We start from the raw sequence: 22590 nt of genomic DNA, 5'->3' as shown, positions 1-22590 counted from the left end.
TGTTACTGTGTATCTTTAGGCCTAAAGTTGGCTATATTTAGCTTTTCCATTTAACTTATAATTATTGAGCCTTGGGACTATTTTGCCTTTTGACACTTTGAAGTCACATGCTTAATTTCTAACAGTTACCAGTGGTTTAAATAACTTGTGAAAGTCAAGTGGCTGTCCTTTTGTGTTTGTGTAATTTTCTGCTCTTTTAATTGTTTTGATGGCTTAGTGTAGAAATTGTCTTAATTTTTCACTGGTCAATGGAATGTCTGTCATTTCTACATAGCATGCAGTTATTGGTTTCAACTTGTGATTTTTGAGAACTAAGATAATGGTAAAAGATTAAGGGATGTTATTGTCTGAATAAGAATTTAAGCTTGAAGGGCTCTCTCTGATATTGAAACCTAGATTGTATTTATTCAACTCTGTTAATAGCCCTTGTTCAAAAACGTAGAGAAAAATTGTAACACTTAATTGCTACTGGGGAAGTGACATGATACAAGCAAGATAATGAGATAAAGCATTAATGCACAGGCTTCCTACAAGCCCAAACTCAGCCTTCCTATTATGTGTAAAGAAGTTGAAACAGTACGTCAGCTATCTTATGTCGACTATACAGACCACTTGTAAGTGCTGAGGAACTTTTAAATGTCCTGTGGGTTGAGGAGCTGTTGTTCACAGACCTCATAATTCTTTGAGTCTTTAAGCCTTTAATGACCCACTATTTCACATTGATTTAATTTACTCACAGAGGTGTAAAAAATAATTGGATTTACTTTGTTTCTGCCGGCCTCTCCTTTTATGCATCTGATCTGAATTTCCCTTGTACTGTGGCAGTTTTGTTTACATATAACTGAACCATATAATTTTATCATAGTGCATAATGAATGTATTAAATAGTTGAATTTGGTGGTTCTTTAAAGATGGCTTGTACCAGAATTTACATCTGTGTATCACATTTACCTAAATGCAAAATAAGATTTCGGGGAAAAAAATCTTGGGAGATCAAGGCTCAGAGATTACAGTGCTTAAAAATAACAAACACTGTACCACTTTTTAAAGGATGCCTTGGTTGTTCAGATTTTGGAATTTTATTTGAATGTTTGGTCACAGGAAATCTTGCTTTAAAACCCCCTGGGTATTGTTTGCTTGCTTGTTTTAGTGCCTCAGTCCTTATTTCATGTTCTTTTTTCCCCCTTTTAGGAAATTCTTTCCTGGCTTCTATTCTACTAAACTCTTTTGCAGTTGACCCCATTCACGGCAATCCTATCTGTTTGAAAAGGCCCTGAAGGATTTCAGGGTCTCGGCGCTTTCCTAGAAGTGAATCACTTCTTGAAGGGAGTTGCCCTGCATGAATTTCAACTGCCAAGCCTTTTTGATTAGTAGCAGCACATTAACTGTGATATTATTCTCCTTCAGTTTCTTTATTCCTATGCCTTAAATATTTTCTCCAGCCCATTACCCTTTGTTTTTAGTTTGTTTTCTTACTTAGAAGCTAAGTCCCCAGGCTTAGTTTCTCATATTCCCATTTTCCACAGTTACCATGACTGGATAAGTAACTCCAAATCTTTGTCTAGCTCAGGCCCTTGGAGTGACTTTTCACAAACTTTGTGTTTTATAGCTCTTTAAATACTGTGTCCCAGATTCCTCCTACGTTTCTAGTAATAGCACTCTCCACTTCAACCATCATTCTTGCCTTTTAAAAATCTACTCCGCTTTTTTCCTTCTTCACCAGGCTAGGCCATCAGCCTTCCTCTGCAGCTGCAGCCTGCCCCGACAAGTCCTGGGCTCTTCCTTGTTTCCGTTTAGATCCTTTCTGCTCCAAACCGAATCTGCTGTCAAGGCAGTTCTAAGACCGTCTCTTTTGAAATAACCTATTGCCCTTCCTTGCACTCAGTCTGCCTATGGCTCATTATAAAATTGGGATTGAATTTTGCCACTTTCTTGTTTGAAAGCTTTAAATAGTTTCCCATTATCAAAAAATAAAATGTGTACTTCTTTTTAAAGCCCTAGGAAATTCTTATACTTGACAGTGTAGTCGTATTCTGTTTTACTAGCTTGATCTCTAAATCATTCCACTCTTTCACCTTCTATAATTCACCTGCTACACACTTGTTAGGGTTCTTAGAATGCATGTGGATAAATAAAGTATCACTGTTAGATTTTCAGTTCACACATGCACAGACCTATCTCAAACAAAACACGTTGAAACCTAACTCTGCAGTCAGTGTTACGACTTCTACAGACCAGTACTTTGGCAAGGGCGGGCGTGGGGTTGGGGGGAGAACCCCAAACAATTTTGAGGTCAAGGATAGTACCAATTATTTTTTACATACCAAATTTTAATAAAACCCCAGCGAACATCTTCCTGAATCTTTGCAGCAAGTGTGTGGGAATGCTGCCCACACAAAACACACGTTTTTATAGATGGAACAAGTGTTTGGGGAGGATCTCAAAGCTCACTCACAAGGCAGAGGTCAGCTCGGGGTTGTGGTGACACCCAGCAATGCACCTGCTTATTCAGTTCAAGCTTACATTTTCCGAGTTGTATTGGGTAATTAAACATACACACATGATTTTATATGTAATAGTGTTAAACTTACAAGGTGCTTGATTCTTTTAAAAACTGCCTGTTATTGTGAAAAGGGCATGCTAAGTTTGTATTTCTTGCATATGAATTGAAGATAGTTCATTTCCTTAAATATATTGCAAACCTGAGATATATAAGTCTTTACATAAGTCTCTAGTTTATTTCAATTAATTGGAATTTTTTTTTTCTCCAAAAGATGGCTTCCATGCTATTTCAATTACCTCTCTCATCAAGATAGTGTTTTGTCTTGTGTGACTTCTTTACAGTTAAATAAATGACATTAGGGGTCAACCATTCAAATCATGTTCATATTAGTGCTATGTGTAATATAACCAATCTGTATCAAGAGCAGACTGATGTTAACTGACTTAAAAACCAGCATCTGTCTATCCACAATCCACTGCTATATCTCTATTACTGACAGTAACAGACAATTAAGTTTTTGTTGTAGATGGATAAGTGACTGAAAGAATGGTGGTGATTGTGTTGAATTGGGGAAGGATTTACCTTAGCTCTCTGTACCTGTGTTGTACATTTAATAGAAAGAATCAAGTTGTTGGTTTGTATCGGTTCCATTCATTCCAGTGTGTCTGTCATCAGAAAAAAATGCACCTGAGATAAACTTGGTGTTGCCTGCAGGGCAGAAATGGGGACAAGCCATCAAGCTTTTGGGTTTTCTGAGAATGATTCTGGTGTTAGTAAAACACGGGTTAGTATACTTTTACCGTACCTACACGTGTATAAGCTGAATTTTTCAGCACATTTTTAATGCAGTTTTGTGGTAAAATTAGGTGACCTGGTTGATGTTCAAGTTGGCTTATACTCGAGTACATACAGTACTTTAAGATCTTTGCTGTAACTTGAACAAATCTGTGGTAAGATATCCTTCTTGACACCCATATAACAGCTTAATAGAGAAATGGTGATGAAAACATCTATGACATTTTTTCAGTTGACATACTCTAGTAACCATTCTGTGTGAGCTCTAGCATTTTTCCCTTTCAGTTTTGTGAAATGGAAAAATAGGCAGGAGAAATAGGTCCTTTTTCTTTCTTTGCTTTGCCTAATGAATGATGGAAGAGTTTAATAAGCTTCATCAGCAAGTTCCTAATAATTTGCTTATTTTATGCAGTGAGAATTTATTAGCATGGGTGTGAAAGCAAAAAGTACCCACAGCTGTGACTTCCAGCTCCAGCCCCCATGGTGTAACATGTTAACATTTCTGGTTCTATAATCTGAGGGGTGGGGCAGGAACCTCGGGCCTACTGGTCACCCGTGGGACAGCTCAGTGCAAGGTCAGCAGTTAGAATCCACAGGGTTGCAATGACTGCATCAATTCAGTGTCAGTGAGTTTGGTTTTATGAAGTATAAACCAGTAACTTGGAATAATCTTCCCTTGTATATTTTGATGCATCTCTGCTTGAAATTTGGATACACCTTAAGATTTTTATACATGTACTATGTTAGTAGTATCCTTTTACAGCCTATGCAGGTCATTGTGTAGACCACCTGCAATCACAGTGTGTTTGCTATGAAATAAATCTTGAGTATAAGTGGATAAATTTTATCTGTAATAAAGACAACATTTTTAACAGTAAAACAAAAACAATTATTAGGAAAATTCTAGAAACATTCAGAATTCATACATATCAATATGATTTGGCAATGTGTTAGCAAAAGTAGCAATTGATATGAAAAAGAAAGAAGTTAATGCATACCACAAATGCACATTGAAAGGAGATCATTGTTTTACCCTTGTGTTAGTAAAAAATGGAAATGTGCAGTGCATGAATGGGAAGAAGCTGCTGTTATGTTTGTGTGAGGATCATTTTAGTGATTAAAAGTTTAAAAATAGGCTTTTTATTTCAAAAGAGATTTCATGTATCTTAGAGATTAACTGTAATGTCATACATATGCATTGTCTTTGTAGTATTATTTGTCATGCAAAATTGGAAATCAAATGTTCTTCTAAAGGGAAATAGTTAAACGAGAATTCATCTGTACTTTGGGATACTGCACAGGAATTAGAGACAAGACAGTATTATTAAAAGTATTATTATAAAGTTTTTCTCAGATAAGTACAAAAATCAAGTATTAAACATTGTACTGTCTGTATGTCATAAGATGCCAGTACCATAATTATGTACTCGAAGTAGTGGAACATTAACGTCTACTTGATAAGAAATGCAATTGTTAACATTTTACTCTTAAAGTAGAACCCTACAAAGTTTATTTTGCCACACCTGAAAAGTAGGTCAGGAATAGATTTTGACTTGGGCTGATATCCCCCCGTCTCCCTATTCCACCCCCAAAGGTTATTTCTAATAAGGTTCCGTAAAAATCTTTGGGTGGCTTACTCCCCCTACTGGTAAAATGTGGTAACATAATAATTATAAGTTTATAGGGAAGGAAAGTAATTTTACCTCTTAAAAGTGAACATACATCATTTAAATGAATATCAACGGCAACATGCTTATGGCTTGTATCAAAGAAATGGCTGGAGAAGATGGAGAAAGTGCGCTTAGTTCATTTAAGTTTAAAATCGCTTAGGAAATAATCTATCCTCAAAAAGATTGTAGAACAAAGTGGGAAAAGTATATATTTTAGTATAGAAAGCACTTTTTTTTTTTTTTTTTTTGCTAAAGAGTGATTTCGAAAAAGCAAGTATATGGTTTCCCGAAAGAAATGAGATGAGAAACCTGAGGAGCATAAAGACCCATTGCAGTTCAAGAGCTTTGCCTCACAAAACACTGCATGTTATTTATACTCTGTTAACTGCCGTATATATTCGAGTATGAGCCGACGTGATTGTAGCACAAAAACTGCATTAAAAATGTGCTGGAAAAACTCGGTGTGTTAGGGTTCTCTAGATAGACAAAACCAGACTGGTGATAATTTTATATAAAGAGAGATATATAACACAAGAAATGAACTGTTAAATTATAAAGCAGTACAAATGGCTCAGTGCAACTCACTCTCCCCTGAGAGAGTTGTGAGACACTGGCAGTCCTTCAAGTCCTGAGGGCCACCAGGTAGTCCTCTGTAGAGAGATTTTAGGCTATCCTGGCACAGGCAGCAAACAGCAAGGCAGGTCACCAACTGTCAGACCCAACTCCAGAGATGTACATTCCGATTCTCTGGCGAGGCAGGTCTTAAGGGGCCTCAAGTTACAGCGACACAGTCCATAGGTTAGGTGTCCCACAGGTAGTGTAGCTTGCAAATTGAGGTACAGAACAAGCAAGGCAGCCACACACTGGCCAGATGATTAAAGAGCAAGAGACAAGAAAGGCGAGGCTTGCCAAGCCATTTATCTCTCCGCCCTATTAATCCCACGTGTGTTTTTCGGCCAGGCTGGCACAATAAACTAACTTATACTCTAGTATTTAGGTACCGTATATACTCAAATGTAATCCGACTCGAGTATAAGCCGAGGTACCTAATTATTACCTGGAAAACCAGAAAAATGGATTGATTCGAGTATAAGCCTAGGGTGGAAAATACAGAAGCTATTGGTGAGTTTCAATAATCAAAACAACTTAAGAGTACTATTCCCTGAGCCCAATCAGCAACCAAGCTAAAATATAAAGAGTTAAAATCCTTCAAAACTGGATTCATCGTCATCATCATCCGTATCCCAGAGCAGAGCTTCAGCTGGTGTGAGGTCATCATAGACGCTGTTCTCACTGAGATCGCCATCAACACCATCACTGCTGTCATTTTCATACAAAGCGCAGTCTTCACTGCCATCCACAGCATTACTGATACTACATTTCTGGAAGGCACGTCGCACCATGTCTTCTGGAATGTCTTCCCATGCATCTCAAACCCACTTTGCTATTAACTCTATGTCAGGCTTCATGAGACTTCCTCCTTTTGTTAGTTGGGCTTGACCAGATGATGTCCATTCATGCCACATCCTTCACACACGGTTTTTAAAAGGCTTATTCAAAGATACACGTCATAGAACGACTCTGGTTAGATGTGAGTAAACAAACATTCAAAGCCCTGCAGTGTCAGTGGGGCTTTGAATGAACAGCGGAGAAAGCAAGATAGCTCGTCCTGATACGGGGGTGGGGGTGGGGGGACAGCGAGATGTTACACCTCGCTGGGGTACCACTGACCCGTGTATAAGCCAAACCCCAGTTTTCAGCACATTTTTTGTACTGAAAAACTTGGCTTATAAACGAGTATGTACGGTAATCTAACATTTTCCTGTGTTTCCATTTTCTATCTGTACCAGTGTACATCCCCTGGTCTAGCCAAATTTGTCAAGTAGAATTGGGATCATGATAGTGGGCGGGGGAGGAAGCCTTTAAGAACTAGAGGATAGTTGTATGTTTCATCATTCCTACATTGCACCCTGATTGGCTCATCTCCTCCCCGAGACCCTTTTTTCTGTAATGGGATATCCAATTGCCTACAGATGGGCTTTGGGTCTCCACTCCGCTTTCCTCCTAATTCACAATATAGGATTTTTTTGTTCTGATGCTGCCTGATAACTGATTGGGCACCTTGTGATCACACAGGTTGGTGTGCTTCTTCCATGTGGGCTTTGTTGCTTCTCAGCTAGATGGCTGCTTGTTGACCTTCAATCCTTTAAAATCCCAGATGCTATATCTTTGGATAGCTGGACACCATCAGCTTTCTTCCCCACATTTGCGTATGCACCCACTGTCTTCAGCCATTGTTTCAGGAAGGTGAGCATCATGGAATGCCCATTTAATAGAACAAAGTATTCTTGTATTGAGGGAGTATTTGAGTGGAGGCCCAATGTCCACCTGCTAGAAGGTAGAATCATAAGGACATTTTATCGATGTAGTGTTATGCTTTGATATGAGTCCAAAGCAGCACAGCTGAAGAGAATCGTCTCCTAGGGTTTCTGAGCTGTGTGATTACTCAAAGGAAAACACAAAATAAAAATCAAATTCTTGAAATGTATTAACACCTTCTCTTAAGTTAGAGAGCTATTATCCTTAGTTTAAATGACCATTATAATGAAAAACTAATACAGGAGGAGTCTGTGCTCAGAAAGTTAATTATTCCTGAGCTTTGTGGATTCATGAAGATTAATGAATTGTGTAGTTCCTACCCACTTGGAGGTGAAGATTTGTAATTAGTATATTAGAAGTATAATAATCAAGTCCAGTGTTCTTTTATCTGTGATTCTGTTGGTTCATAGATGTATGGATTGATTCCAAACAAGGTGTTTAAGCATATCTCCACATACCCGCATATCTCTGTGACCAGTGAATGGCTACAGACTCCTTCTCTAGTTTGTCCTAGTCTCATCTGGGTACCTTTAAAATAAAAATAAAAAAAACTTATGTGAGCAGTGTCTTTCAAAAGAACTCTGCTGTGATTCAGTTCAGAAGCCTTAACATTGTATTTTGGAATTTCAGAGGGGGATCAACATAACATGTTTTCAAAGGGCATACATAGGGCAATCTCCAGGACCTTCAGACGTTTTAAGAACACAGAAAACTTGACATCGGTAAGAAAGAAGCCGGAAAAGTTTGCTGTTTGCTGAGATTTTTTTCCCCCCATCACGATTATGCACCTGCTCATTCCACAGTGGTAGCAGCAGGAGAATTTCTTTGCAAAACCTCTTACCGTATTTACCATGTCCCTTCTGGCTTCTTTCTTTCCTGCAAGCTCCCATGTTTAAAAGAAAAGCAATTTGAGCTCTTCAAATATGTCAAGATAGCTCTGTTGGTATGGTCTGCATCTTAATAGCACAACACTGTTCAGGAAAGGGTTAGAGAACTGGAAACCTTCAGAGAAATGCAGACCGAGGTGAAAACTGTGTCAGGAAACAGTGACGCATGTTTCAGTGTTTTGCTTAATAAAGATTTCTGTGATTTTATGCTATACTTAAAAAAAAACTTGCCTAAAATATGAGTTGAAGATGCTTGATTGAATGTGTGTGAACATCTGGAATAGTTTGCTTGAATATTGTTACTCTTAAATGTTCTGGGGTTTTTTCCCTTCCTTAGAAGTCACTGATTTCGTAAAATTTCTTGGTATAAAAATTGCCAATTTCCTCCTTATTGATAGACATTTATTTGGTTTCTGTCTAGTTTGAGATAAAGTAAAACAAGTGCTATGTTAGTATGAAAATTGTTGGCTACTTCTCTCATTTATAAATGTTATTAGAGTTTTTCTAGGTCATTTATATAAAGAGCATCAGCTCTTGTAGATAATGCTGAATTATTTTCCAGTTTTATCACTATTAAAATTTTTTCTGCATTCCCATGTCTCCTTGCCAACATTTGGTTTTATCAGACTTTATTCTTAACTATATGGCGAGTATATACTTGTTCTAAATTATATTTTCTTGATATTATTGAAATTTAGCATCTTTTTCATGCCTGTGCTGAGGTTTCTGTTTTACTTTGTATACGGTGGTTTTTACTCTTAGTAATTTTTGGTTTATTTGTCTTAAGTGGGTGTTTTGTATGTTTTTGGTATAACAGAGATTCCTTTTAAATGCTGATGTTTAGTTATACAACTGGAAACTAACCCATTGTGCCTTACTTATATTAAATGCACAAGGGGAAGAGTTGGATAGTTTTAATCAATTATTAATGTGTGAAAGTGTAAAGTAGAAGTTTCGGGTCACCGTGGTAACCACCGGCACACTTTCCCTACTTTATTTAGCCCTGTCAGGATTGCCTTGTGGCATAGTGGGTACAACATCCCAGCCGAGATAGAGGAGGCAATCTGCTTCCGTAGGCTTTAGAGAAGCAGGGACCACTGCCCTGCAGACTGAAGAGTCAGGACCGGCTTGAAGGAAGGGGATTTTTAGTTTTTGTATTTTTTCATCTTGTTTTATTGGACACACCTGTCCACGCCCTGTAGAATTGCATTGCATTGTGCCTTTGTCTGAATCAAAAGCCTATCTGAAAGACGTAATTATGTTAGAGACTGCCTCACTGGTGGGAAGAGAGCACAGTACTTTTGGGATCTTTCGTGTGTGTGTGTGTGTGTGTGTGTTTTAATTTAAAAAAAAAACAAATCCTTATCCATTTCTTTGCCTGTGAAATAGGGATAAAAGGCTTAGTCTTTCAGACTTAAACTAGAAACTTAGAATGATTTCTGGTCACGTAGCTGTTTATGGAGCCTCCCTCTAAATGAGTGGGGAATATTCATGTTGGTTCCGGTTCCCTATTCTTACTCTATTTCAGCCATGTTTTTCAGCTTTTTAAATTTCCTTCTTATTTAGAGTCTACATCAGGAGATAAATCTGTATCCCATTCTTGCACAACACCTTCTACATCTTCTGCCTCTGGACTGAATGCCACATCCGCACCTCCAACCACTGCTTCGGCAGTCCCCGTCTCACCTGTTCCACAGTCACCAATACCTCCATTACTGCAGGACCCAAATCTTCTTAGACAGTTACTTCCTGCTTTGCAAGCTACACTGCAGCTTAATAATTCTAATGTGGATATATCCAAAATCAATGAAGGTAAGTATATATAGTAATAATTTCAAAGAATTCATGTGTATTGTCTAAAATTTTGAGTATAAAAAACTCTTCTGCTTTAGGAATAGTACTTGCTTTGAATCCCATATTTGCACTTCATCCTCTTAACGTTGCGATTTTGTATTCCCCTTAGCTTGAGACCTTTGGTAAGGTCAGTGAGCTGGTGGTACGTGGATCGCTCTGTGCCTGCAGAGGATAGGCCATTCTGTGTGCTTATGTGCATTTTTTAAAATTACAAAACAAAGACCGCTTGCTAAAAACATTAAAATCTCATTTCCAATGTATTTTTTAATCTATATACAGTTTAAATAACTGTAGAATATTAAAGACATGCTAATTACTTGAAGACACTAGGAACCCCCAATATTTTCTTCTCACAATATTTGGGGGGGAATTATGGAAAGAGAGACACCAGGCGACTCTTTGCTGCTTTTCTTGGTTAATCGCATTTGGTTCTTTCCAGCACTGCTTTTGAACATGGTACTGAAGTAGCTAGCCACCTCAGAGAAGAGATTTGAGGAAGAGTGGGTGGATTTAATGTGCGAAAACTTTTTCTGACCCTAAGACTATATTTGTGTCACAAAATCTTAGTTTGGAAAAGTTTGTTTCCATTTATGTACCTTTTCTGAAGTGCTACCATTTTTTGTGTTGTTTCCACAATGAAGCACTTCCCTGTGGATAAAAACTTGACTGAGTTCAGGTTCTACTGAACCTTCTTCAGGGTCTTTAAAATTGTTCATAGGGAAGGGTTTTGCTGAACGGAGCATCTGCTGTGCTCCTTTATTATAAAATGTTGCTTTTTCTCTGTCTCACAGCAAAGTCATCTCAGATTCTGACAACCGTGATAGTAAGCCTATTCTCTGGATTAATAAGAGACTCCTGGTTTAAAACATTTAATGTTTCTCATTTCTTTTGAGACTTTTTGTAGTTGTTACTAGTGTCACATAAACCTGTTTGTATTTGAATTTAGGAAATAATATGTTTTCAGTTCTTACAGCAGCTGTGACACAAGCCTCACTGCAGTCTATAATTCATAAGTTTCTTACTGCTGGACCATCTGCTTTCAACATCACTTCTCTCATCTCTCAAGCTGCTCAACTCTCTACACAAGGTACTTTTTTATGTTCTTGGGTATCTCTAAGCTTATGTCTTTATATCATTTTGAATTAATAGCAATATTTTTATTACTCCCTTTTTATTTACAAAATTTTATTACTCTTAGAGATTAGCTATAGTTAATGTTTGCTTGTAGCACTAAAAACGTTCATTACTGTAATGAATCAAAACTGTGACATTTAAGATGTTGCCATTAAAGCCCTGTTTAATTTAGAATTTAAATGCTTAATTGCATATTTTGTTTCAATACTGAAAGTAAATTCTGATACTGTCCTAAGTCATTGTGAAAATTGCATGTATTTTAGATGAGTTGATATTCAGGTCAGTTTACTATCAAATGGCATTTGGTTAGAAACTATTAAAATGGGGAGGGGGAAAGAAAATATTAAAATGCCCAAATTTTGCTATGAATTAGCCATGCTTCCTCTGCATGAAGGTATCCTATGAAGGACTATTATATGTGGGAATAGATAGCAAGTGGAAGGAGGATCAGCTTTAGGAAGGCTTGTCTCTCAACTTCAGTTTAGAATGCAAATAGATTGAGGGTGGGATATTGGGTCTAAAATTGAAACAGTAAAAGTATTCACACTACCCACTAGCTGGCTTTATTCGATATGAAGCTGAGGGGGATAGTAGTTTAGATGTAAAAATAAGAAACAAGAAATAATGGTGAGAATTTCTTCATGTGAGAGTAGGTTCCTGCTTAGCTTCCTATTTATACTCCCATAAAGAAAGCAGGCCACATTGGATGTGCTTGTCTTTAACACACAGGGGCAGCTCCAGCTGATTTCGTAAGTGTTGTCAAGTCTTCATTGTAGAGGCTGATTTATTCACAGAAGTCTTCTCTTGGAGAAACCGTGAAGGGAGTCTGGCAAGATGTGAAGAGTTCCACCCACCCCCCCACCCCACGTGTATTTGACTTAACTGCTTGCTCTCTTCCAGCCCAGCCATCTAACCAGTCTCCAATGTCTTTAACATCCGATGCATCATCCCCAAGATCTTACGTGTCTCCAAGAATAAGCACACCTCAGACTAACACAGTTCCTGTCAAACCTTTGATTAGTACTCCTCCTGTTTCATCACAGCCAAAGGTATGTTACCTTTGAGGGAAATTTGGACTATAAACTGCTTATCGAGTTTGGGAAAATTCGTTTACCCGTGCTTTAGAATCTGTATGCTAGGCGATGCATGTTCTTTATACAAAATGAGATGTAGTGCTGAGGTGAAGGAGAGGTGGGTGGTGGTAGATGTGGTTGAGAGGGCTTTTTTCCATCTGCGATATTCACATCCTAAAAAATATCGGGTAAGCCTGGGTCTAGTAATTGACTTGAAATTTGAACCTGTATTTTCCTGATTTCTTGTTGAACCCTGGTGGAGTCGTAATGACTACACTGAGCTCCTGTGCTGCTGACTGCAAAGTCAGCAGTTTGAAACCACCAACCTTGCTCAGTGGGAGAAAGGCGGAGCTTTGTGCTCCCATTAAGGGTTATAGCCGCAGAAACTCACAGGGCAGTTTTACCCTGACTTACAGCATTGCTAAGTGTGGACATCAACTCTATGGCAGTGCGTTTCGGTTTTGGTTTTTCAGAACCCGTTTTACCAAAAGCTATGTTGCCTGCGTGTCTGAGTGAAAGCTTATATGGCAATAACTCTCCACAGCAATTTGGTTATCTTTCCTGAATTATAGACTGAGACTGACTGACTACTGTCAAATTTTGGGCCACGTCACTTATTTTTGAGTCTTGTCCAGCTTTCCTGCTCTTTCACATCTTCTAGTTTAAAAAGGTTTAGCATTTACTGTATACCAACTGGAAATACAAAGATCTATTTAAACAAGTTTGAAATTGATGCTGGGCCAGGTTTCAGATCTTTTTATCGGCTCATCCCTTACCTTAGAGTCTTATCTTTAGGAAGATTGATTAAAAACATGTTAGATTGGTTCGTTTATTGAGGAATTGCTAGTTGTTCTAGTGCAGTGGTTCTCAACCTTCCTCTTTCTTTATTTGATGCTCCACCTTCCTAATGCTGCGACATACAGTACCTCATATTGTGGTGACCCCCCCCCCGCCATAAAATAATTTTTGTTGCTACTTCATAACTGTAATTTTGTTACCCACAAATCATTAAATGTGAGCTCCAGCAAACATGTTTAGAGCGTCCATCGAAAACTGGCCACTGCAGTGGTATTTGTAGAGTGAAATAAATGATGACTAAAAGGGGCAGTAAATGGTGATGGTTTTGCAACCAATATGTCATAGCCCTGAGCAGATGGACCCACCAGCCTTTCATAGTCAAACTACTATGGAACTGCTTTTCAGAACAATTGGGCTTGCAATCTTAAAAACAAACAAAGCCTTCAAACTCATTGCCATTGACTCAGGGCTGACCCACAGCAACCCTTATAGGACAAGGGAGCACTGCCGCTGTGAGTTTCCTAGACTGCTTTACGGAAGTAGAAAGCACACTTTTCTCCAGCCCTGTCTTTATCTGCAACCATTGGTTTCAAACTACTGACCTTAAACAGTTAGTAGCCTAGCAGGTCAATGCGTGGTCACTACACCACGCGGGCTCTGTCCCATCGTCTGTAGAAGTTGTAAGTGCGATCTTTCACAATGGTTGTTGAAGAGCTGTTAGTGTTCAGCACTGTCGAGATTGTCCAGATTAGTTAGAACAAAAAAGTCTGTTGCTTGAATTGATTTGCTGCTGTGGCTTAATCGGAAATGCTTCCATCTGCTTTTTTGCCTTCAGTTTGGAGATTGCATTTAACCCTCCTAATCTCTCCATGAACTTCTGACGTACCACTATAGAATAACAGCTCTTTAAAGACATTCTGTATGGTCTCTGCATATTCTGTGATACCTTAATCCACTCTCCTCCATATTTTGTTAAATCTAAACGACTCTTTGTATGATGTGGTAACATTAGATAATATTTTTTGATAGAAGTAACAATCAGATTTTCAAATTACAGGTTAGTACTCCAGTAGTTAAACAAGGACCAGTTTCACAATCAGCCACTCAGCAGCCTGCACCTGTTGAGAAACAGCAAGGTCACGAACCTGTTTCTCCTCGAAGTCTTCAGCGCTCAAGGTATGTTGATGTTGATGTTTGAGACTCTATACGTTCACTTATTTTCCCTATAATATAATTATTGGCATTGTTTGAATATTATAAATGTAATAGAATGGAATCGGGAAGGAGCAATAAACGAATTTACTTACTATGAATTATACATTTTTAAAAGATGAATCTTATATAAAACACAAGTCAGTTGTTGGCACTTATACCATTTTTGCTTTTAATCATTTATTGGGGGCTCGTACAACTCATCACAATCCAAACATCCATCCATTGTGTCAAGCATATTTGTACATTTGTTTCCATCATCGTTCCCAAAACATTTTCTTTCTACTTGAGCCCTTATTTTATTATCAGCTCCTCATTTTTCCCCTCCCTTCCGCCTCGCTCCCTCATGAACCCTTGATAATTTATAAATTACTATTTTGTCATGTCTCACACTGTCCGATGTGTCCCTTCACCCACTTTTTTGTTGTCTGTCCCCCAGGGACGGGGATATATGTAGATCCTTGTGATCATTCCCCCTTCCCTTGACACTCCCACTCTCCCCACTGGTCCTGAAGGGATCATCTGTCCCGGATTCCCTGTGTTTCCAGTTCCTATGTCTACCTGTGTACATGCTCTGGTTTAGGTGGATTTGTAAAGTAGAACTGGGATCATGATAGGGGGGGGATGTAAAACAGTATAATTGGGATCATGATGGGGGGGGATGTAAAACAGCTACAGGAAAGTTGTATGTTTCATCTGTGCTATACTGCAGCCTAACTGGCTCGTCTCTTCTTTGTGACCCTTCTGTAAGGGGATGTCCAATTGCCTACAGATGGGCTTTGGGTCTCCACTCTTCATTCCCCCTCATTCACAATGATATGATTTTTTGTTCTTTGATGCCTGATACCCGATTCCATGGATACCTCGTGATCACACAGGCTGGTGTGCTTCTTCTATGTGGGCTTTGTTGCTTCTCAGGTAGATGACCGCTTGTTTACCTTCAAGCCTTTAAACCCCCAGATGCTATATTGATAGCTGGGCACCATCTGCTTTCTTCACCACATTTGCTTATGCACCCGCTTTGTCTTCAGTGATCGTGTCGGGAAGGTGATTTGCTTTGTTTTTAAAATGACTTCTCTAGCATTTTATTTAGTGGAATATTACAGGAGTAAAATTATAAGATATACCAAAAAAGTATATATATTTACAATATTTTGTTGGGAATTAATGGTTTTTAACCTCATTTTAGCAGTTTTAGATTTGAGTCTCGGTGGAAATAAAATTTTTGATGTCTAAAATTTGGACACCATTTCCCAACTGGTGGGTGTCGTGTCAGCCTTTTCTAGTAACTAGCTATGGTCCAATACATATGCTTATGCACAGTGCTGTATTGTGGTGTCATTTAATCTTTGATGGTTAATAATACACTTGACCCCTGAACAACATGGGCTTCAGCTACATGGGTCCACTTACGCCCTAGATTTTCTTTTAAAATACAGCGTGGAGCTGATCTTTCTGTGAGCAGTTTGTCTCATTAGCCTGTGTGCTACCGTGAAAAGTGATGATGTCTCAGTTCTCATACTTGTCATGTTGAATGCAGAACCACAGACCATGAATGGCCGCATAGGATTCTGGAAAGTGATGCTGGAAATTCCCACCCCCCCTCCCAGAATAGGCCAAAGTCATGACATTATAAGAAAAGTTCAATTGCCTGCTCATGACGTAGGTTGGTGACTGCAGTTGCCCATCATTTCGAGATAAATGAACCCAGTGTTAAGGGAGCATTGCCAGAAGTTGGCACGATAGCGCGCGCGCGTTCTCATGTGCGTGCATGTACACACACACAGACAACGTCATCTTGGCAGAATCCTTTATTGTATTTAAAATGGGATCTTTAAATGTAGGCTCAGCATATAGCATATGTGACTGTTCACCTCTTCTGTAAGGCCTCCAGTCAACAGTAGGCTACTAGTAAAGTTTTTGAGGAATCTAAAGTTATATGTCGTTATCAGCCACAAGAGCCTGAGGAATTGCATGCGGCCCCCCTCCCTATGTTGTTCAGTGGTCAACTGTACAACTTCAAAAGACACTAGTGAATGGTTGGTTTTCATTTTATTGTTCCTATTTTTAATCTCATGCTGAAGTGGCAAAATAATTCAACTGTTGTTTTTATTGTTGTTTTCTGAACAACCATTTCAGAACTCATACATCCAAATGAGAATTGTTCCCTTCAAAGTAATCACCTTGGGAAGCTGTCTACTTACCCCGGCAATGTTGCCGTTGCTCAGAACATTTTTGGGAAATTCTTCTTTTAAATTATCTTTAGAGGCTGCAGTGTTATTTTAAATATCCTCAGTGATGAACGCTCTTCATCCTTTGGGAGATTTAGTTTTTGGAAATTACTGAAATTCACTCAGAGCCAAGTCTGGTGAAGCAGGTAGGAAATCAACTTGGGTGATGTCATTTTCGTTGTCAGCACCACATCCTCATCCTCCAGCCCGGCTCACACCCTAGCAGGTTTAAAAGAAGGTACTCCTTCTTAAGAGCACTTCTGTCTTTGGTCTTATTTTGCCACTATGCTCAAACAGTGCTGCCCATAAGATGCTTGTATTACCGACCAAGGGCTTCAAGGAGTTTGGGATGGGGGGAGTGGGAATCCCATTATCTTGCGTTTTCCTACAATCTTGAAGTATTTAAATAACAATCTTCAGGTGCCCTATAGCTATAGTTGTTCCCATGGGGGCTATTTCTTACTTACACTCTCACTACTGTTTGTGGTTTTACAATGTCACCAAGTCTGCTGTCAAATTTGAGAATGACATTTGATTCTAATGTTAGTGTTTAAAGGACTCTCTTTCCTCTGAAAAGTGTATAGGAAAGACATAATGTAAACATACGGTGAATTTTAAATTTCTGTTTTAGAAGTTTAATACATTTTTCATAAGAGTTTGGATTCCTAAGTATTCACAGACACCTTAGGATATTGGAAACTATTTGAAACCTACCACACATTCCATTTTGTTTTCTCTTTAGTAGCCAGAGAAGTCCGTCGCCTGGCCCAAATCATACATCTAGTAGTAATGCACCAAACGCAACCGTTGTACCACCGAATTCATCTGCCCGGCCGACGTGTTCATTGACACCCACGCTAGCAGCTCACTTCAATGAAAATCTCATAAAGCATGTTCAAGGATGGCCTGCAGATCATGCAGAGAAGCAGGTGTGCTACGTGGATGAAATGTGGACCGATGAAGACTTTTGGGATGGACTAGCAAATTTCATTTTGCTTTCAGGAAAATCTGATCTCTATGTTCTAGATGTATTTGTAACTAACTTATCATTACACTACTACTGCTAATTATAAGATTTTTATTTGTACATCTAAACTGGCAGTCACTGGGTCTCGACCAAGATCCGTGCCTGTGTCTTTACGACAGTGTAGGTCAGTTGTATATATGCACATGGTTCTTTGATTAGTCTTTCTTCAATGATTGAAAAAGCATACACGCAGCAAGTAAAAGTGATTGTGTTGAAGGATTTGTTGTAATTTAGGGTTTGGGCCACGGTTTCAAACAGCAGGGCTTTACACTTTGGTTCTTCCCTCTCAGCCATAGCCAAGGAAGTGGCAGCTTCAGCACTCACAGATGCTTACTGACCAGACCACTTTGATTAGGTCTCTCCACAGCCCCGCCCACAGTCCAGTGTTAAGCATCAGGCTCTTGGAGAAGGGCTCACTCACTACACCTCTTAGGCTTCAGCCATACTTTTTTTGTATCTGGTGACCATGATGAACCACCCAAACTACAACATTTCGGTGGGTCTGGGTCTGCCATGAGAGAAGCAGTTCAAATGTTCCTGTCTGGGGCTCTGTATAAAAGTGTGAAAGACCATTTGTGGGTCACATTAACGTACTTAACGTTAATCAAGTGCTCATTGATTTTGTCCTATTTTTTTTCTCTATTTAAAACTGATAACAAAGCATTTTAGGTAATGATTTTTCCAATTTTGTCTTAAGGCCAAATAATTATTCCCAGGTCAGTTAGTACCATGACATGGCTCAAGGCTTGGTGTGCTTTTTGTCAGTCTACCTCACACAAGTGTTTGCCGGGCTGTCCCACTGGGCTGACAAAGAGGGATCGTTTTTGCTTTGCTACAAGGGACAGACAGAACATTCCACTCACAGCTGTTGTCGATGTTCTGACAGTTAACACGTCTCACGATACAGAATAAGGCAGGGCCCATTTATCATATACTTGATCTCCTAGCATTTTTACATTAACCCAAATTCATGCGATTCTAGTACTGTTTTTCCAGGAACCCTTGATGGAAATTTTCAGTACAAAACATTAGAGACTTCCTAAGGGAAAAGAGCACCCACCCCCCCACCCTCCAGGATTTGCTAGCGTGGCTTTGGATACAAGGAAAAGGATTAGATTAATTATGTACTCTTGGTACACAATTCTTGGGGAGATTAAATATTTTAATTTGTATTTATATTTCTCTATAGGCATCAAGATTGCGTGAAGAAGCCCATAACATGGGAAGTGTCCACATGTCAGAAATATGTACTGAATTAAAAAACTTAAGATCTTTAGTTCGAGTATGTGAAATTCAAGCAACTTTGCGAGAGCAAAGGTAAGTTTTTGCCTGAATGAAACTGTTTTTAGAATTATAGTAAATTTGAAGAATATAATTTATATCATTAGATGTTTTCCTTATAAGTAGCTACATTTTTTAAAAAAGTAAAATGCTGGTGGCTCTTGATTTGAGAGCCACCACTATTGTTGAAGGTGCTTATTTCAGTTGAAATTTCAGTTTTATTTTATTTACATCCTAATGCCCTTGGACATCGTAAGATTTTAGCTACGCAGAAAGTTCAACGTAATACAATATTTGTCATCTTAAGTTTTTGAAATAGCTACTACAACATCCATTGCTGTTTCTGAGACTAACTCTTGAGGGGATTTAGAAAAACCTGTCTTTCTCCCTCGGAGCTGGGTGGCGTCGTGTGAACTGCTGGTCCATGGAGTTAACATTCCAACACATAACCATGACACCACCTTGGCTGATCCCCAGTGTAATGAATGGCCGGAGCGGTTTCTCTTTGGTGAAGCATGTGATGTTGACCGGGATTAGTGATTCTGTGGGTTTATATGGCCTGTGGGCCAGATGTTTCCACTCCTCCTATATACCATAAGTGTGGACAGGAGAATAGGTCAGAATAGAATAGTTGATGAAATATATAGGAATCCTCCGGATAGGGCAAGATATGACAAAATAACAATCTGTGGATTATCAAGGGCTCATGAGGGAGGAGGGAACGGGGAGGGAGGGAAAAATAAAAAGAGGACCTGATGCAGAGGGCTTAAGTGGAGAGCAAATGCTTTGAGAGTGATTAGGGCAAAGAATGTATGGACGTGCTTTGTACAATTGATGTATGTATATGTGTGGATTGTGATAAGAGTTGTATGAGCCCCTAATAAAATGTAAAAAAAGAAATAATAGAGGAATCTAGTTAGTGTGGGGTAGGTGTTTTACTTGTTCTAAATTTACAACATACCACTTGGGCTTTGGATTCACTTTTTAATGAAATTACATCAACACGGAAGTGGGGTGGGAAGCCCTGGTAGCGCTGTTAGCTGACTGCAAGGTCAGTCATTCAAGCCCAACCTCTGTTCTTGGGGGGAGAAAGATGAGGCTCTTGATTCCAGTAAAGACTCACAGTGGGTGAGTCAGAATTTATTTTTGTTGTTTATGTCTTGAGAATTGCACTTTTAAATTAGTAGCCTCTTAAAATTAATTGTAGTCTTATACTATATTGTGGCCCAGAAAGCATGTATTATTAAAGAATGGGTGAATCCTCATATGTAATACATACTACCTGTTACTGTGTTGTTAGTATATGGAACAACTCAATTCAGTTTTGATGTTCAAGTAAACTATTGTGAAAATGTTAGAAAACTAAGACGTTGTAAAATTTCTCACACTAATACTTCAATGTAGTCAACATATTCCATGATTTTTTCTCATAATTTTCAGTTATTTAGTAAAAATAGTGTTTTTAATCTTAAAATGCCCTGTTTTATTTTTCAGGATACTATTTTTGAGACAACAGATTAAGGAACTCGAAAAACTAAAAAACCAGAATTCCTTCATGGTGTGAAGAAGTGAATGATGGCGCGTGGTTTGCGAGCGGGAACTGCCCGTCTGTTGCCCATCTTCACACGTGGGCGCTGCGTTTAAAGTAGACTTTGGACCGTTACGCTGGGCAAAAGAAATGACAAGGGGACGGGTCTTTGAGAGGCATTCAGGGGAAAGATACAAGACGGAGTTGTAAAACCCTTGAACTGTAGATTTCTTGTAGATGTATTCTTCACGTTGTAAATATGTTTTGTAGAGTGAAGCCATGGGAAGCCATGTGTAACAGAGCTTAGACATCCACAACTAATCAATGCTGAGGTGGCTAAATACCTAGCCTTTTACATGTCAACCTGTCTGCAAAATTAGCTTTTTTTAAAAAGAAAAAAAAGAATGAAAATCGGGGGATTAATTTATCATTCAGAAATCTTGCATTTTCAGAAATTCAGTGCAAGCGCCAGGCGATCTGTGTCTGAGGGGGTGATTTGAACCATATGGGCAGTGTACAAAATATCATGAAACAACTGTTTCCACACTTGCACCTGATCAAGAGCAGTGCTTCTCCATTTGTTTTGCAGAGAAATGTTTTTCATTTCCCGTGTGTTCCATTTCCCTCCGAAATCCTCGATCTGATTTTATCCATTTTTCCAAGGCTCCTCCTTTTCTCCTTCTGAAGGCACTGTTGCTGTGGAACTTTTCTCAACCCTTTCATTCCTGTGTACAGTAGCTTACAATTGCAGTGATTGAGCACAACCCACTGGTTTGTATAAATTATTGAACTCCATTTGCACCCTGTAAGAATGGACTTAAAAATACTGCTGTGTGCTGAAAGTACACGGGTTGCTCAAATGCAAAGGAAATAGCCCAATGAACCTGCTTGTGGGAGGGGACAGAGGAGACAAAGCTAGTCAGGTGTGAATTGTATCTGTTGTAATAAACATGTTAAAACAAACAAAAATTGTTAATTTTCATTTCCTTCGGTCAATGCATATTAGAATTTGAACTACCTGGGGATTCTTTATCAGAACTATTCTTGTTGAATATTTATACTTGATTCAAATAATTCCTTAAGGGAAGTTTTGTTTAAGGCATTTTAACAGAAAATTGTGTATAAAATATTTAATGAAATACAAAATTCAACAAGAATGATTGAGTCTCACTTCCCAAGTGGTTGTCACTTGTTAAACCCTGGTTGACCTGTCTTGCTCTATTATGACATTTCATTTGGAAGGATGTTTGTGTTGTAGCTAACTGTTCAAGTCTGGTGCTGACTGCTGTTCTTAGCCATCACAAAACGCTAAATTTGTGTAATTGGAGCTTCCTGCTGTTAGCTGGAAATGGTGGGAAAGCTCGGCTTTGTATATTGTTTCCTAAAGTATATTAAAATAAAAAAAGAAACTATTGCTACTATAAAACTACCTTGGCTTTTCTTTCCTTTGTTAAAGTATTAGTCGCATGGCCTTAGCCTGCCACTGCCAGCTCTGTGCGAAGTCACAGGGTTTCTGCATGCCGTAAAAAAAAATCGTTGAAAAGATCTCGCCTGATTTTGAGTGTCTTTCTGTTGCTGGGCAAATGCATTGCATTCGTGTGCTGTCAGCACTGCCAGCACCCAGGGCTTGTTTTGTTGTCTTAGGTGTGAATGTAATTGCATTATGGGTTGATACCTTAAATTTGAGAGTTGGTCTTGTGTTCCAAGCATATCGTAAGCATATTTTTCATATAGAGGTAAAACGCTCAAAAGATTTTTCAGTAAATGAACCTTGTAAACAACAGTGTGGATGATATGTTCTAAAAAACATTAAGAAAAATGTTCCAGTGTCGATAGGAAGAATTAAAGTTTTATACTGGGCAGATTCCTCTCACCTCCACCACCACCACACACATGAGAACACATTTTAACGTAAGAACTATTCTTAGGGAATGTTCCTCCTTGTGAGAAGGCTAGCATTGGTGGCGTGTCCACCACACCCTGCAGAGAGCCGGGTCAAGCGCGAACCCACAGTCGCACAAGCCTGGGCCTTCCTGTGGGAAAACACCGTGAGTGATGTGCAGGAAGCCAATGTCTCCTGAGCAGATGCAACTTGGACGATGTGGGTTAAGGTAATCTTGTTGAATTTGATTTGCTAATGGAATTTATTGATCTCTGGTTCACTCTCACCCATATGTTTAAAAATGCTTACCTCTGCAAGTGATAAAAGGGGGCTTCA

General features: G+C 38.9%; 1 protein-coding gene across 7 annotated transcripts in view; it reads left to right on the top strand.

Annotated features, from left to right (window-relative positions):
• WAC (WW domain containing adaptor with coiled-coil) overlaps positions 1-21801 on the top strand; it is a 75634-nt gene extending 53833 nt beyond the window's left edge. For 6 of the 7 annotated variants that reach the window (XM_075550371.1, XM_075550373.1, XM_075550369.1 and 3 more), the window contains 7 exons: positions 9801-10046; positions 11053-11175; positions 12123-12271; positions 14151-14269; positions 17279-17465; positions 18753-18880; positions 20339-21801. In XM_075550371.1, coding sequence (XP_075406486.1) covers positions 9801-10046; positions 11053-11175; positions 12123-12271; positions 14151-14269; positions 17279-17465; positions 18753-18880; positions 20339-20408 — 1022 coding nt within the window. In that variant the 3' untranslated portion in view covers positions 20409-21801. The remainder of the gene's footprint in view (positions 1-9800; positions 10047-11052; positions 11176-12122; positions 12272-14150; positions 14270-17278; positions 17466-18752; positions 18881-20338) is intronic. The other variant, XM_075550368.1, reaches the window with a different exon arrangement.
• Positions 21802-22590: the final 789 nt, after the last annotated feature.

This window comes from Tenrec ecaudatus, chromosome 5 (assembly GCF_050624435.1).
Source record: "Tenrec ecaudatus isolate mTenEca1 chromosome 5, mTenEca1.hap1, whole genome shotgun sequence".
NCBI classification, from domain to species: Eukaryota; Metazoa; Chordata; class Mammalia; order Afrosoricida; family Tenrecidae; genus Tenrec; species Tenrec ecaudatus.
This window is presented reverse-complemented; position numbering and strand designations above follow the sequence as displayed.